Raw genomic sequence first — 15,690 nt, forward strand, 5'->3', positions numbered from 1 at the left:
ATTGGCTCTCGCCCGAAGTCGGCTGAGGTGGGCGCCGCTATTTTTACATTTATATTTTCGCATTCATATTTTTAAATGTACTTATTTTTCCCTTCTTACAATTTTTTTAATATATTGTTTCACATAGTTGATTATTTTTAATGATCAATCTCCTTCATTTAAAAAAAAAAAATGTTTTTGAAATGTATTGATTTGTATTTGATGTCGTCGCCGGGGGCGGGGCCAGACGTGACAGGCGACTGCAGCAATCGGGAAAAAGTGAAAAGCTTCCCGATCATCCCGTCAGCGCTCGGATCACATGATAAATATACAGTTGCCATGACGACAACTCAGACGAGAACAGGAAGTGACATCAAGTAGCGGCAAATGTAAAAAAAAAAATCAACGACTTTATTGCAATAGTTTTGTCCTTTTTTCCCATTCGAGCTTCAGCCGGCGGGCGGAGCTCGTTCGGCAGGCCGCCGCTAGTCATCCTGGTCTTCTCGCCGCCGTTTCCTCGACGACGACGTAGGCTCCGCCTCCTGCCATCGCAAACATTCTCATTGGTTACACCGACTGCCATGCTAACATGCTAAGCAAGTTAGCATTTCCTCCCAACAGGCTGTCCGGTGCGTGTTAGTACGTCTGTGTGTGCGTGTTTTTTTTCCATGTACGGGTTTGTGTGTGCGTGCATGTGCCTGTCCGTGTATGTGTGCGTCCGTGTGTAGTACTCGTGCGGTTGGCAAACTGATGAAGTACACTGTGTGTGTGGGTTACCGTGGCAACATGCTCGGCATCTCCAGGTGGATACATCAGCGCGTGAGCCTTCTCCAACATCACAGGGTCCTAAACATGCACAATCATGTTTGATTCTTCATCACGATGACGATGACCACAGCGGTGGTCGTCATGGCGACGAGGAGGACCTGCATCCAGGCGTGCCGGAGCGCGTCGTCGATGCTCATCCTCTTGGCGGGCTCCACCACCAGAAGCTTCCTCACCATGTCCTTGGCTGTCGCACGCACGCACGCACGCGCACACACACACACACGAGTAAGCGCGCGACGAAGACGAAGAAGAAGACGAAGACGGCGATGACGTCACCCCGGTCGGAGACGTGGCGCCACTTGGACGGCACCATGGTGAACTGGCCTCGGACGATCTGCTCGCTGACCGACAGCGCCGCGAAGTTCTCGTGGAACGGCGGGTACCCACACAGGCTGCGCGCACACGCAAGAGACACGCACACGTACAAATAAACACAAAGACTTTCACACACACCCAAACACGTCAGTTTGAAGTTTGAGTGTGTGCGCGAGGAGGCTCCGGCACACGCACACCGAGCCAGCAGGTGTCGCTCAAGCACTTGCCCGGTCTCTTTTTGAATAGAAGCGAAACCTCGAGTTACGAACCGCCCGCTTATTCGGGTGACGTCCAAAAAACATTTCTAGTTCCCACCGATTTTGGATTTGGACGAACGGGAGGGTCGCCGTTGCTCGAAAAACTCACTTCCAGAACAATTTGTCTCAATTTCCATATTTTCACAGTTTTAACAGGAACATTACTGTGGGACAGTTATTGCAATATATTATGTACTAGGATCAAAATAATTCGGCATACTGTTCAATTGCACAACATTATCATTACTCTATAATTGTCAATCAACGATGGCTTGAATATTTGTTGGACATTTTGATTGCATCGACCTTGTCACGGCCGACGCAGTTGCGGCCCGAACCCGAGTATGAGACTTGGACGCGTCGTGGTCGAAACGGAATCGGATCAACGGGACGGTCGATGTCGGCGTAATCGCGTCAAACTAGCCCGTATGTCGCCGCCAGGTGGATGTCCCGCTGCCACAACTCAGCCAATCGGAGACGCGACAAGCCGGCGCCGGCGCGCTACGGGTGAAAAACGGAAGGAGGTGGCGCGTCGTCACGCGCAACTTTTTCTGAAGTCAGAAACGGGGGGCAAACGGTCAGAACGGCTCCTGAGAAAAGAGAAAGTGCAAATTTGTCAGAGACGAGCGCAAACGGCAATGCGAAAGGTCGCCAAGTGTATCTTCGTCGTCGCCGCTTTTGGGGTTTGGCGTTGATCGTCTTAACGGAAATCAATCCACAAGTCAAACGCGTGCTGCGGTCGTCTTTTTTCCTTCGTGCGACTCATTTTGGTTGACGTTTGCCCCTTTTTTTTGCCTCGAGCACCTGCCTCCGAATGCGCGCGCGCACGCCCGCCCGCCCGGGCTCCACGTTCAAGCGCGTCGACGTACCAGACGAAGAGGAGCACCCCGAGGCTCCAGGCGTCCACGGGCAGGCCGTAGCCGCCGGCGGTGGCGTGCGTCAACACTTCGGGCGCCAGGTAGGCCGGCGTCCCGCACAGCGTCCTCATCAGGGCCGCCTCCTCCAGGATCCGCGACTGGTTGAAGTCCGTCACCTGACGCGCGCGAAAGGGTCACGTGACTCTGCCTTTGAGCGTTGCCGTGACGATGCCCACCGACCTTGACGAGACAGTCGTCGTCCTGCGAGGACAGAAGGATGTTCTCCGGTTTCAGGTCGCGGTGGATGATGCCCCGGCTGTGCAGGTACTACGCGCACACAAACACGCGCACGGCGTTAGATGAGTGTGTTGCAGCGGTAACCGTGGCGACCGTGCAGTCTCACCTGCACCGCTTTCAGCATTTGGTAAAAGTAAAGTTTGGCCGTGTCCTCGCCGAGTCGCTGTTGAGATTTCAGGCGCTGGAAGAGCTCGCCGCCCTCCATCCTGTCACACGACGGCGCCGGCGGCTCAAAAGTTAGCAAACACGCATGCGCGCGCACGCGTGCACACTCACAACTCCAACACGATGTAGAAGGTGTCGTCCGTCTGGTAGAAGTCCTGCGTCTTGATGAGGCACGGCTGAAGCCAAGCAAAAGCGGCACGCCGATCAGGGTTAGGACCCCGTCGATCGTTTCGGCCCCAAAGTCGAGCGCATTGGTCGTCCGCTACGGAAAATTCCCAGCTAAGGAAAAACTTCAGCATTCCTAACGCAGCCAGTTCGTTCGTTTAGCCCGCCGGCTACGTTTCGGCCTTACGCTCGACCGTATGGGCTCATTTTCATACATTTTCATCAGTAACGGCAAAGCGAATTTCGCTCTTTTTGGATGCCACCTTGGTTTTCTGGGTGGAATGGTATCGATGACTTCAAATCGTTCTTGACAAAGCAAACGGGGCGGCCCACTCAAATAAGCAAAAATTGGCTTACTTTCTCAATAAACGTGAGCCGAACCAACCGGAAGACGCCAGGGAGCTCGAAGTCGAGCCCACGACGCCGCACGAGATGCCCGGCGAGGACGTTCGCGCCCGTCGGGAACCATCTTGCAAAACGAGGACGGAAAGAACCCGACGGGCGACCAATGCTGGCTGCCTTTATCTTATATATTGTTACTATTATGCATGTTTAGGAGTATAAAACGCCGGTAAGGGTAGAGGACAATATACCATATGTAGTATGGTAGCGGTTCATACAGCTTAGAAATATGGAAATAAGGACGTGGAATTCACCTTTTGCGAGGGGGGTCCGGAACCTAAGATAAAGCGGAGATCACCGTACGTCCCGAAATGGCGTCAGACCTTCTGCCACTCAAAGGTGGAAAAAGATGACTTTTGAAACTGTCAATCATTCAAATACTCCTTCATTCATCTTCCGTTCCGTTCCGTTCCGTTCCGCTTCGCCTCGCGGCCTATCCCGGCAATCTCGGGGCGAGAGGCGGGTTACGGTCGCCGGCCAGCCAATCGCAGGGCACATAGAAACAAGCGACCGTTGGCACTCACGTTGACACCGACGGGCAATTTAGAGTCCTCGATCAACCTGCCGTGAATGCTTTCGGGATGCGGGAGAACATGCAAACTCCACACAGGCGGGGCCGGGATTCGAACCCGCGAGCTCGGAACAGCGAGGCGGACGTGCTCACCGGCCGTGCCGCCTTCAAATACTCGGTCGAACGAATGTTTAAAAGGAATGCGGCCCTACGGGGGGGCACTTGGCAAAGGTGCGAGCAAGTCCCGTATGCGCAAGTCTCAAATCGTCGCGGGAGGAGACAAAAAGACAAAAATCGAGCAAGACCAGTCGAGTCGAGTCGTGACTCGGTTTAAGCGAGCCGCAAGTCAAGCCACGCAATCTTACAATCCGGTCGCAGCCTATGCCGGAGTGGGAATCGAATGTTTTTCACAATCCCCCCCTTAACTCGGAACACCCGAAAAGTGGGAGAAAGGTTCCGCGAACAACAACGGCGATCACGACGGTTGGAATTGATTGCACCCAATTGTCTGAAAGTTGGATTTCAAACTCAATTGAACTGAACTTTATTTGTGAACAAACGATGCTTCCCCCCCCCCCTTTTTGGTAACTCCCACGGTTCTTAAGAGGACGAGTCGAGACGTTTCTGTCGCTCAAATATAATTCGATGTGGACCTCGTGAGCTCACGGAGAACGAAAGAGATTCACAATTAAGGGAATCATCCAAAAAGTCATGCAAACCAAATCTGCATTCCTCCCGCGTCCTCCACTTGAATCCAATCGCTCAGTCGGGTTTGTGAATTTATTTCGAGGTCCTGACTGCGGACAATCGGCAATCGTCCTTCCACCGAAGGCGAGCTTTCATTTGCGGCGGTCTCGATTTGAAAAAGTCCCGCGGACGGCTTCGACGCGGAGCCGACACGACGGACGCCATTTTAATGGCCGACCTTCAATCGACGCCTTCGGCGGTGTGAAAATGATATTAACGCTTACTCGTCGCGGAATGCACTTTTGTCGACGACGTGTTTATCGCCGCGATTGGAATGCAAAAGTGAGACAGACGGCAGACCGAGATCTTCTTTCGTCAAGCCAGCAAACATCTCCGCGCGTTTTGCTTTTTATCTCCACCGCACTAGCGACGCTGCTTCACTTCTGCGGTTAGCGTTATATTTTAGACGCTACTTCCTGCTCTAGAATGCATGAGAAAGAGAGAAAAAAGGAGACCCGAACGAAAGGTTCGGACAATTACGTTACTTCGCGGTACTCAGGCGTTCACAATCGCATCATTGTTATGTTTCACCGGCTCGCCAATTAGCTGAACCGGCCGTGAGCTTTGCGGCGACGGATGACGTTCGACCTCGTCGTCGTTGCGTCTTGCCAAATGCGCCAGTTGCGAAACCTGCAGGTCGCCATCCTCTTTTCGCAGACTTCGTCGACAACATAAACCTCCAGTCCAAATTGGGTTATGTTTGCCGCTCCTTCCGTCGTCGTTCGCGCGGGCGGTGGCCTCACACTGGCAAGTGCGCAACAACGCGGACCGGGTCGCCAGGTCGGTGCGAATATCACCCGACGAAAAACGAGACGACTCGTCAAGTCAAAGTCAAGTCTCTTGGCTACCAAGTCATAAAACTGGCAACTCGAGTCAACTCAAGTCATTTGACTCGAGCCCCGCCCGAGCCGGTGCAGACCGTAGGCCAACCGTAGGCCGGTCCCAAGCCCGGATAAATGCAGAGGGTCGCGTCAGGAAGGGCATCCGGCTTCAAACTCTGCCAAACAAATAGGAGCGTTCATCTCAAGGATTCCAGACCGGATGGGTCGCGGCCCGGGTTAACGGCGTCCAAATTCAGTTACTGTGGGTTCGAAGTCGAAGACGAAGGAGAGGTGGAAAGCGGGTTCTTCGGCAGAAAGAGAAGAGGAAAGCACAGAGCCGAGAACTGAATTTGGGGACTTTGAACGTTGGGACTATGACAGGAAAATCTGGGGAGTTGCTTGACATGATGTTGATATATTGTGTGTCCAGGAGACCGGCTGGAAAGGCAGTGAGGCGAGAAGTTTAGGGGCAGGGTTTCAATTATTTGACCGTGGTGGAGATGGGAAGAGAAATGGAGTCGGGGTGATTTTAAAGGAAGAGTTGGCTAAGAATGTCTCGGAGGTGAAAAGAGTTTCAGATCGAGCGATGAGGCTGAAACTTGAAATTGAGGGTGTTGTGTAGAATGTGATGAGCGGCTATGCCCCACAGGTTGTGGATGTGACCTATAGGAAGTGCTGTAGGTAGGGACAGTGGAGTTTATGGTGGAGGTGGGAGTGCATCAGGGATCAGCCCTGAGCCCCTTCCTGTTTGCAGTGGTGATGGACAGGCTGACAGATGAGGTTAGACTGGAATCCCCGTGGACCGTGATGTTTGCAGATGACATTGTGAAAGCAGGGAGCAGGTGGAGGAACAGTTAGAAAGGTGGAGGCATGCGCTGGAAAGAAGAGGAAAGAAGACCAGCTGAAGTATAGAATACATGCGCATGAATGAGAGGGCAGAGTGAGGCTACAGGAAGAAGAGATAGCAAGGGTGGAGGACTTGAAATACTCGGGGTCCACCGTCCAGAGCAATGGGGAGTGTGGTCAAGACGTGAAGAAACGGGTCCGAGCGGGTCGGAACGGGTGGAGGAAGGCGTCGGGTGTGTCATGTGACGGAAGAGTCTCTGCTAGGATGAAGGGCAAAGTTGATAAAACAGCGGTGAGGCCGGCGGCCATGATGGACGGATTAGAGACGGCGGCACTGAAGAGACGACAGGAAGCAGAGATGGACGTGGCGGAAACGAAGATGTTGAGGTTCGCTCTCGGAATGACCGGGTCGGATCAAATTGGAAACGAGCTCATCGGAGGGACGGCCGAGGTTCGATGTTTTGGAGACAAAGTTAGAGAGGGCGGACTCGGACGGTTCGGACACGTCCGGGGGAGAAATAGTGAATATATTGGTCGAAGGATGATGAGGATGGAGTTGCCAGGCGAGAGAGCGAGAGGAAGACCAAAGAGAAGGTGGATGGATGTCGTGAGGGAAGACGCGAGGGCCGTTGGTGTTGGAGAGGAGGATGCGGGAGGGAGGCTTACATGGAAAAAGATGACGCGCCGTGGCGACCCCTAACGGGCCGAAAGGAAAAGAAGAATTGATTTTCAAAAGGAAATTCAGCGGGTGGGTCATGTCTTTACCGTTCTTGATCAAATGATGATGAGATGAAAATAATCCATACGGTCCACGATCTAATAATCCTGATATGGTGATTATGGATAATTAGGGATGATGAGCGATTCCCAACGCGTTGATTTGTTCCCTCCGCCCTAACGTCAAAGTCATTTCCGTCACGGGCCACATCGTAGTTATCGTTTCCGTCCGAGGGCCGTTATGACTGCGCGCCCATAGAAACGCATGATCGCTGCATAATCTTCCATACACATAACAAATTGATTCATAACTAGTTTTGAAATCAGTAAAAAACAGTTCGACTGTTATTTTTAGAAAAGGGGGTGGGAAAAGTGGGGACAATTAGCAATTTGGGCTTTTTTTGGGATTTGCTTTTGCGGGCCACATAAAATGACGTGGCGGGCCGGATCTGGCCCCCAGGCCTTGAGTTTGCCCCCGTGCCCGAATCGCTCCCGCGGCACGTTCGACGGCGGCCCGCGCCGTATCGTCGACTGTAGGGCTGAAACGAAGAAACGAATGGTCCCGAATCGCGAGATCGGGATTGTTCGCTTTTTGGGTCGTCGTTCTCTCAAATAAAAAACAAAAAAGCTCACGTGATCGATCCGTTGAAGAATTCGGATCTCCGTTCGGGCGTTTCTCGTGGCCGTCTGCGATCGGACGAGCGCAAAGGTCAGGGGGCGGGGTCGAGGCGCGGACCGACGAGACGAGAGAATACGGCGAATACTCGCCCCTTCGGACTTGAAGTTGTTCTTGTTGATGATTTTCACCGCAAACTTTCGACACGTGGACCGCTCGAACGCCAGCTTCACCTCCCCGCACACGCCCCTGCGACACACCCGCACAGGAAGCGACGTCACACGCCGCGGGAGGCGACATCGCTCGCGATCACACTCACGTCCCGATCCGCCGGGTCAGCAGATATTTGTCGCGAAGCTCGCCGGGCAACGCGGACTCTTCTTCGGACAGGTCGATGAAGACGAACACTGAACAAAGACGACGTCAGCGTCGAGGTCGTCCGGGCGACGTCGGCCGTTTACCTTTGTTGCGTTGCTCCGAGAGCGCCAGCACGGCGTTGTTGACCAGAGGGAGTTTCTTGTTGCGTCCGATTTTGTCCCCGTCTACAAAGGTCCCGTTGTTACTGAGGTCCTGAATGAACGCCTCGTTGCCCTCCTGAGGAAGAGGAGGAGGCGAGGCCAGGTTAGAGGAGGAGGAAGAGGCGAGGCCAGGTTGGAGGAGGAGGAGGAGGAGGAGGAGGAGGAGGAGGAGGAGGAGGAGGAGGAGGAGGAGGAGGAGGAGGAGGAGGAGGAGGAGGAGGAGGAGGAGGATGATGATGATGATGATGATGATGATGATGATGATGATGATGATACCCTGTAGATCCTGAAGTGTTTCTTGCTGTAAATTCGGAATCGCAAGGATCCTTTGTGATCGGGATCGTCCAGGACGTAATTACATTTGGAGTCTCGGCCGAACAAGTACTCGTCCTCCACGCAATCTGAAAAGCAGCAGAGACAAAAACGCCGTCGACACGTCCAACCCGGCAAACGCGCGAAACGTAACGAAGACGCGGCGGTAGAGCCGGAGCGTGACCGTGGCCGAGTGCCCTTGAGCAAGACGCTCGAGCCCCAGTCGAGTCATCAGAATTCCCTGGAGCAGGAGACTGGACAAAAAGGGCTTGGAGTCGCTCCAAGGAAGGAAAGCACGCCGAGGTAAGAGGCCCTTCCCAAAACGGAGGAAACAAACGAGACCCGGATCCGAGTCCAAAGGGCTCGTCTCATTTCTGTACTCGCTGCTCCGTTGCTGTCGGAACGTTCGGCCGAATCCAGACCGACGGTCCTCGGCGATGTCGTTTCGCGGAGACGGCCGCCGAAGATGACATCGCGTCACCGGTCGCGAGAGCGGGCGGTCCGGCGACCGATCCCGGCTCCGACCGTCCGCATGTCCGAGTGTCCTCGGGCGAGACGCTGAACCCGAACTTGCTCCCGGTGGGCCCGCCGCTTTGTGAACGGGAGGCTTTGTAAAGCGCTTCGGGCGCTGGGATCGAGAACGACAACGAGAACGAGAACGAGCGATATGAGCGCGAGCCATTTACATCACCGCAAATGTCCACTTTATGCTGAATTCGTTTTTATTTCAAGCGTGATTAAGTATAATCGGCGCTTCGCGCAACTTCCCAACTTTGCAAACGCAAAGACGATTGTGATCGCTCGATGCCCCCGCGCGCGGCGCATCTTTGGACAGACTCGCAAATATGCATCGGTGTTAATATGTCGCTTATGTATTATGTGGGATGCGGCGCAGCACGGCAATTACGGGACAGACGGTGTCAATTCACTGGCACCTCGGGACCCTTTCGCCGGGCGTGGGCCCGCCCGCTTATTGCCACAAATAACTCGTGAATATGCGAATCGCTTGTGCATCCCCCTCACTCGCACGCTCGCCCCATAGACTTTTAAAGTCGACCTCGTCACTCCCGCCGCACTTCAGGCGTACAGCCGGCTTCCCGCCCTCGTCCCGCCCTCGTCCCGCCCTCGTCCCGCCCTCGTCCCGCCCTCGTCCCGCCCCCGTCCCTGCAACGCCACAGCCCCGTGCGACGCTCATATCTACTGTTTCATGATTGCAGATATATCAGGATTTACTTTTCACATCCTGTTGTCCAATTCGCGCTTTGTCTTTTGTCTTCTTTTCCACCTCCCCCTTCTGGAAACTTTGTTCCGTTCGACTGATCGACTCCGATTCTCAATAAATATCCATTATAATGCTACGGAACCGCAAGCTCCACTGTGACACAGTACAAGTGTTCCGGCATAAAAGGGATACAGATCCTCCGTTTTGCTTGGCCTAACAGCCGAACAGGACTAAAAAAAAGTTTTTTTTAAGGTATTACGTTGAATGCAAAAACGGTGTCGCACCAACAGAAGGTTTTTATTTTCTTGACGTGCCCAAATGCTTTGTGACTAAATGGCAGCCGAAGGATTCCAAACCCAATGAGTTTGGCGGACGTAGTAACCCTGAGTCGGAGGGATGGAGTCATTTTAGTCTTCCAAACAGGAACATTCAAACTCAAATAATGAAGGGATGACAAAAACAGAAGATCCATCCATCCCTCCCCACGCGTGCCGGAGCCTACGCCCCGAACCGGTCGCCAGCCAATCGCAGGGCACATAGAAACAAACAACCGTTCGCACCTACGGGCAATTTCGGGTCTTCGATCGACCTAGCGCGCAGGTTTTTGGGATGCGGGGGGAAAGCGGAGCGCCCGGAGAAAAGCCACGCGGGCACGGGGAGGACGTGCAAACCGAATTTGAACCCGGGTCCTCGGAACCGCGATGCGAACGAGCTCAGCGGTCGTCCGCCGTGCTGCCGCATCAAAGACGATGAAAATGAAATGAAAAATGGAACGGCACGGCACGTTTAGGTTTTTCCGTGTCGTCCGAAGTAGAGGAGATCTCCGTCCGTCGTCGGGCCACCGGACGACATTCGTTCGTCACTTCTAATGGAACCGCGTCATGCAACAAACGCTGTGCTGGGTTTTTTTGTCGTCGCCTTTGTTTACGATTTACGTCGGATCGTTTGAATGGCCTCTCGTGAAGCAAACCGGGCCCCCGTTGGTCCCGCAAATTTGACCTCTGACAAAAGAATACTCGCCTACCCTCATTTTCCCTCCACTTTATCAACGCTGTTTTCAGCGTGCAACTCCGCCACCGACCTCCCTATTGGACGTGCCGTCAGAGGGCGGGCCCGCGGGCCGCGTCGGCTGCGAAAAGAAGAAGACGAAGAAGAAGAAAAAGCCGCCAACTTGCCGTGAGCGCGGAAGCCGTTCTGCATGGGCAGCAGGCGGCCCCAAGGTCGGCATTCGGGCTCCTCGGGGACGGACGGCAAGGTGACGGGAAGCGTGTCCACGCTGCTCAGCGTCCCGGAGCCGCCGGACGACTGACTGCCGGACGGGGGCCCGCCGGAAGAGCCGGAGCCGCTCTGGGACTTGGACCGGGGCCGCGAGGGGGACAGGGTGGACCGGGCCTGGGACGGGGACTGGGACCGGGGCCGGTCCCCCTCATTTGGAATCTCTTGGGACATTGGAGCTGCAAATTGGACACGTTCAGCAAAACTGTCGGAAAAACTTGACAATTGAAGGCAAGATCATCAAACAAGCGCAAAAACTCCACAGCGGTACCTCGAACAAAATACGCGCGGGCCGCCTGAAGAGTTTTTACCGGTACGGGCCAAAGTTCGAGTCAGGACGAGCTTCGGATACGCCGCCGCTCGAGCGAAGTGGTAAAAGAAATGGAGCAAATGAGGTCGCACGACGCCCTGGCATGCGGGCGAGGGGAGCCGGAGCCGCCGGTGCACGTTCAGCTCTTTATTGAATGGGACGAACACAAAACGAGAACACTCGCGGGGGCGCATAATTACGCCGCACGGGAAACGGCCAACACGACCGACCGCGGCGTCTGACCTTACTCGTTAGGCCACGCCCCTTAAAGACACACTGATACTACAGCACGTTCGGTCATTCCACTTTAGAAAACCTTTCGCTTTCTTGACATCCTCTCATCGCTTCGATCATTTTACACCGGAGACCACGTGAGTCCCGGGATGCACACGTCACGGAAACAATGAGTCCCTGCAACGTATCATCACGGAATACAGATGCAGTAATCCTCCGCGACATCGCAGTTCTTGCTTCACGGTCCCGCTTTATCGCAGATTTTGATGACGGTTGTTACACTTGAATCTTTTACAATGCAGCCCTAAGCCGGTGCAAACCGTAGGCCGGTCCCAAGCCCGGATAAATGCAGAGGGTCGCGTCAGGAAGGGCATCCGGCCTCAAACTCTGCCAAACAAATAGGAGCGTTCACTCAAGAATTCCATACCGGATGGGTCGCGGCCCGGGTTAACGCCGTCCGTCACCGGCGCTGTCAACCTGCGCGGGGCGCCGGTGGAAATTCAGCTACTGTGGGTCGAAGTCGAAGAAGAAGAAGAGGTGGAAAGCGGGTTCTTCGGCAGAAAGAGAAAAGGAAAGCACAGAGCCGAGAACTGAATGTGGGGACTTGGAATGTTGGGACTATGACAGGAAAATCTCGGGAGTCGCTTGACATGATGATTAGGAGAAAGGTTGATATATTGTGTGTCCAGGAGACCGGGTGGAAAAGCAGTGAGGCGAGAAGTTGAGGGGCAGGGTTGAAATGATTTGACCGTGGTGGAGATGGGAAGAGAAATGGAATCTGAGGCTGAAACTTGAAATTGAGGGTGTTACGTGTCATGTGATTAGCGGCTATGCCCCACAGGTAGGATGTGGCCCAGAGGTGAAAGAGAAATTCTGGAAGGAGCTAGACCAAATAGTTCTGAGCATCCCAGACAGAAAGAGAGTCGTGATTGGTGCGGATTGTAATGGACGTGGGTGAAGGAAACAAGGGTGATGAAGAAGTGATGGGCAAGTACGGCATCCAGGAAAGCAACTTGGAGGTGGTAGACTTTGCAACAAGGATGCAAATGGCTGTAGTGAACCCTTTTTTTCCCAGAAGAGGGTTAGGGCGGATTACATCCCGTGCAGGCGATGTCATCTGAAGGACGTTACCGACTCGCACTCGCCTTGCCACGCTTTCGCCATTTGTCTTTTTCGCTCTCTCTCCTCAATTTGGCGGCGCATTCTGGAACCGCCGTCTTCCCGCTAATCAACCGAACGGTGACGTAAGCGCGTCGTGTCACACGCGGCGCTGCCGTCTTCCGTCTTCGCGGGAAACCTGATTTCTTTGTTGTGCTTTTGGATGTGTTTTTTGATTGGCAAAATGCAAACTGCGACGCGACGGCGCTTAATTCGAGCGTCGGCAAGCAACGTTCGCGTCCGTCATCATTTTTGGGCACGGAGAACGCGGGCCGCACATCTGACGAGATCCCTGTCATCGCTTTGGTCATTGCCGTATTGTTCACAAATGGATACAACGGCTCCATCCCCACGCGGGTGTGTTCTTTTTGCAACTGATCGACCGATCGAAAGTGTTGAGAATGACTCGCTCGCTTTACGATGAAGGAATTTGGAGATAACGAAGATTCCGCCCGACGTCACCGTTACGTTTGATGAAGTTTTGCACGATACGTTTCGTCGATTGTGATTACGACGATTGTTTTACATGATTCATTACGTCGATTATGTTTCATAGAGTACAGTGCTATTTTTCTTGATTCAAAACAGCGAATACCAAAATGGTGGCCGTTTTTGGGGGGCTGCAACGGTTTAACTGATTTTGAATTTGTTTCAATGAGGGGGGAAAAACTGATTTACATATATGCGTAAACTGACTTAAGAGCTTGGCCACGGGATATATTTAACTCGTAAGTCAAGGTTAAAGTAATTTACTTTTTTTTTTTTTGTTCAGACAAAAAAACTTTTGAGGGGGTTCCGGCCGACACTTCAGCCTTCGTCAGAGCTGTCCGGAAGACATTTGTCTGAAGACACGATGAACGTTCCAGATCCCAAGAAGCACCGTATTAAGAGTTCCTCTTCAATTCGGCATAAAGTTCAACATGAAACAGTGAGCAAATGTGGCAAAACAAATCACGAATTGGCTCCGAAATGTTCCGATGGACTTCCGAGCGCAAGTAAAACCTGATCTGAGAGCAGCTAATGCGAGTTTTCGAAAGGCCTTGTAAACGGGCCAAATCTGACCTGAGAGCCGTCGGCAGCCGGCGCCGCTGTCTCCGCCCCCTCGGCGGGCAAGCGGCCGGCGCAAAAAAAGCAGCAAAATCGGTCCCGTCCGACCAGCCGAGTGCCAAAAGAAGCCGATCCGAACCGAACCGAGCGGAGTCGAGCAAAGTCCAAGCTTGTTTTTACCTTATTTGGCGCTCGTACGCTGTGTTTTTCCTTCGAGTTTAAGCGCGAGCCTCACAGGAAGCACAAGACTTGCTTTTCCTAACGTTCGTGCCGTTGGCCGAGTCGACCAATGGCACATGAGAAGCTCGGTCACGTGAGGCTGCGGCCGCTCGCTACTGACTTCCGGGTTCGGCGGACGGGCGACGATCGCTAATCGATGATCGGTGCGGCGTCGCCATGGCCACACGCGGGAGCCGCGGCAAGACTTTGATCTTCAGCGAAGGTTGGGCTTTGGGTTTTTACACTCCAATGTTTGGTTGCTTGGAAACTTGCTGGAGGCTCCGTTTCGTGGACCAAACTTCTTGCTGGACTCCCCAGACGGTGAGGAGCTCAACCCTTTCTCCTTCAGGGAGTTCCTGCGCACCAAGGACCGGAACCGGAACCGGAAGCGGACGAGGACGAGGACGTGTCAGTGCGGGGGGTGTGTGAGGATCGAGACTCGGCTCAGGTCAGGTCACTCTTTGGAACATAACGCAATTGGAGTAGTTTTCCAAAACGTTTGAAAAATGGGACTGATTTTTATTTGTAAAAAATCCAGAGGTACTGATTTTGGAGCATGGAGTCATGAGATGATGCATCCCAAGGGGCCCTCCTTGAAATAAATCCGTACCGGTACACAGACAAACAATTCACCATACCAAATATTTTGTACATAAAGGCAGCGTTCCCCAAACGTTTTACCGCATGTGAAGACATTTTGGGTTATTTACACCGTAGATCCCTCCTTGAGGCCTCACCTTATCGTGGCGGAGGGGTTTGTGTGTCCCGGTGATCCTCGGAGCTAAGTTGTCTGGGGCTTCGCGCCCTCGACAGGGTCACCCGTGGCAAACGGGTCCGAGGTGAGGGACCGGACAGAGCCCGGATTTAAATTGACGGAATCACGTTTTCCCTTGCCCGGACGCGGGTCACCGGGGCCCCCCCCCTCTGGAGCCGGGCCCGGAGGCGGGGCTCCAAGGCGACCGCCCGGTGGCCGGGTCTGCACAGTGCGAAAGGGTAACGCGGGTCCCCCTCTCGTGGGTTCACCACCTGCGGGAGGGGCCGTAGGGTCAGGTGCAGTGTGAGCTGGACGGGGACCTCGGCGGTCCGATCCTCGGTTACGGAAGCTGGCTCTCGGGGCGTGGAACGTCACCTCTGGCAGGCAAGGAGCCCGAGCTGGTGCGTGAGGTCAACACGTTCCAACTAGACCTAGTCGGACTCGCCACCACGCACGGCTCGGGCTCTGGTACCGGTCCTCTCGAGAGGGGTTGGACTCTCTTCCACTCTGGAGTTGCCCACGGTGAGAGGCGCCGAGCGGGTGCGGGTATACTTATCGCTCCCCGGCCCGGCGCCTGTACGTCGGGGTTCACCCCGGTGGACGAGAGGGTAGCCTCCCTCCGCCTTGGGGCGGGGGGACGGGTCCCGACTGTTGTTTGTGCCTATGCGCCAAACAGCAGTTCAGACTACCCACCCACTACCCACCGTGGAGTCCCCAGCGGGGGAGCGCTCTCCAGCACCCCCTCCAAGGACTCCATCGTTCTGCTGGGGGACTTCAACGGTCACGTGGGCAATGACAGTGTCCGTAGCGAACACCGTGTTCAGACATAAGGGTGTCTACACGCGCACTTGGCACCAGGAGGCACTAGGTCGCAGTTCAATGATCGACTTTGCGGTCGTGTCATCGGACATGCGTCCGCATGTCTCGGACACTCGGGTGAAGAGAGGGGCGGAGCTGTCAACCGATCACCACCTGGCTGAAAGCTCGTCGGTGGCAAGGCGGGTGGATGAGATCTGCCCGGAGTTCCTAAAGGCTTTGGATGTTGTGGGGCTGTCCTGGTGGACACGCCTCTGCAACATCGCGTGGACATCGGGGACAGTGACTCTGGATTGGCAGAC

The 15,690-nt window shown here is 54.2% G+C and overlaps 2 protein-coding genes across 12 annotated transcripts in view; one reads left to right on the top strand and one right to left on the bottom strand.

Annotated features, from left to right (window-relative positions):
• chek2 (checkpoint kinase 2) lies at positions 1-14,210 on the bottom strand. 8 transcript variants are annotated; one of them, XM_061671236.1, is made up of 15 exons: positions 13,780-14,206; positions 10,751-11,029; positions 8,318-8,442; positions 7,985-8,117; positions 7,843-7,930; positions 7,676-7,772; positions 7,541-7,594; positions 2,810-2,874; positions 2,640-2,739; positions 2,477-2,563; positions 2,249-2,412; positions 1,084-1,199; positions 906-991; positions 757-825; positions 1-521 (listed from the first exon to the last, which is right to left on the bottom strand). In XM_061671236.1, the coding sequence occupies exons 2-15, from the start codon at positions 11,022-11,024 to the stop codon at positions 465-467; spliced, it is 1,515 nt and encodes a 504-aa protein (XP_061527220.1). In that variant the 5' UTR covers positions 11,025-11,029; positions 13,780-14,206; the 3' UTR covers positions 1-464. The 8 variants fall into 8 exon arrangements, with proteins under 8 accessions (XP_061527220.1, XP_061527219.1, XP_061527218.1 ...); XM_061671235.1 differs by having other exon boundaries at positions 2,249-2,563; positions 13,780-14,208; XM_061671234.1 differs by having other exon boundaries at positions 7,541-7,772; positions 13,780-14,208.
• entr1 (endosome associated trafficking regulator 1) overlaps positions 13,549-15,690 on the top strand; it is a 10,358-nt gene continuing 8,216 nt past the window's right edge. The window contains exons 1-2 of one of the 4 annotated variants that reach the window (XM_061671244.1): positions 13,549-14,041; positions 14,137-14,266. In XM_061671244.1, the coding sequence (XP_061527228.1) occupies positions 13,996-14,041; positions 14,137-14,266 (176 nt within the window). In that variant the 5' untranslated portion in view covers positions 13,549-13,995. The remainder of the gene's footprint in view (positions 14,042-14,136; positions 14,267-15,690) is intronic. The other 3 variants (XM_061671242.1, XM_061671243.1, XM_061671241.1) reach the window with 3 other exon arrangements.

This window comes from Phycodurus eques, chromosome 3, assembly GCF_024500275.1.
Source record: "Phycodurus eques isolate BA_2022a chromosome 3, UOR_Pequ_1.1, whole genome shotgun sequence".
NCBI lineage: Eukaryota > Metazoa > Chordata > Actinopteri > Syngnathiformes > Syngnathidae > Phycodurus > Phycodurus eques.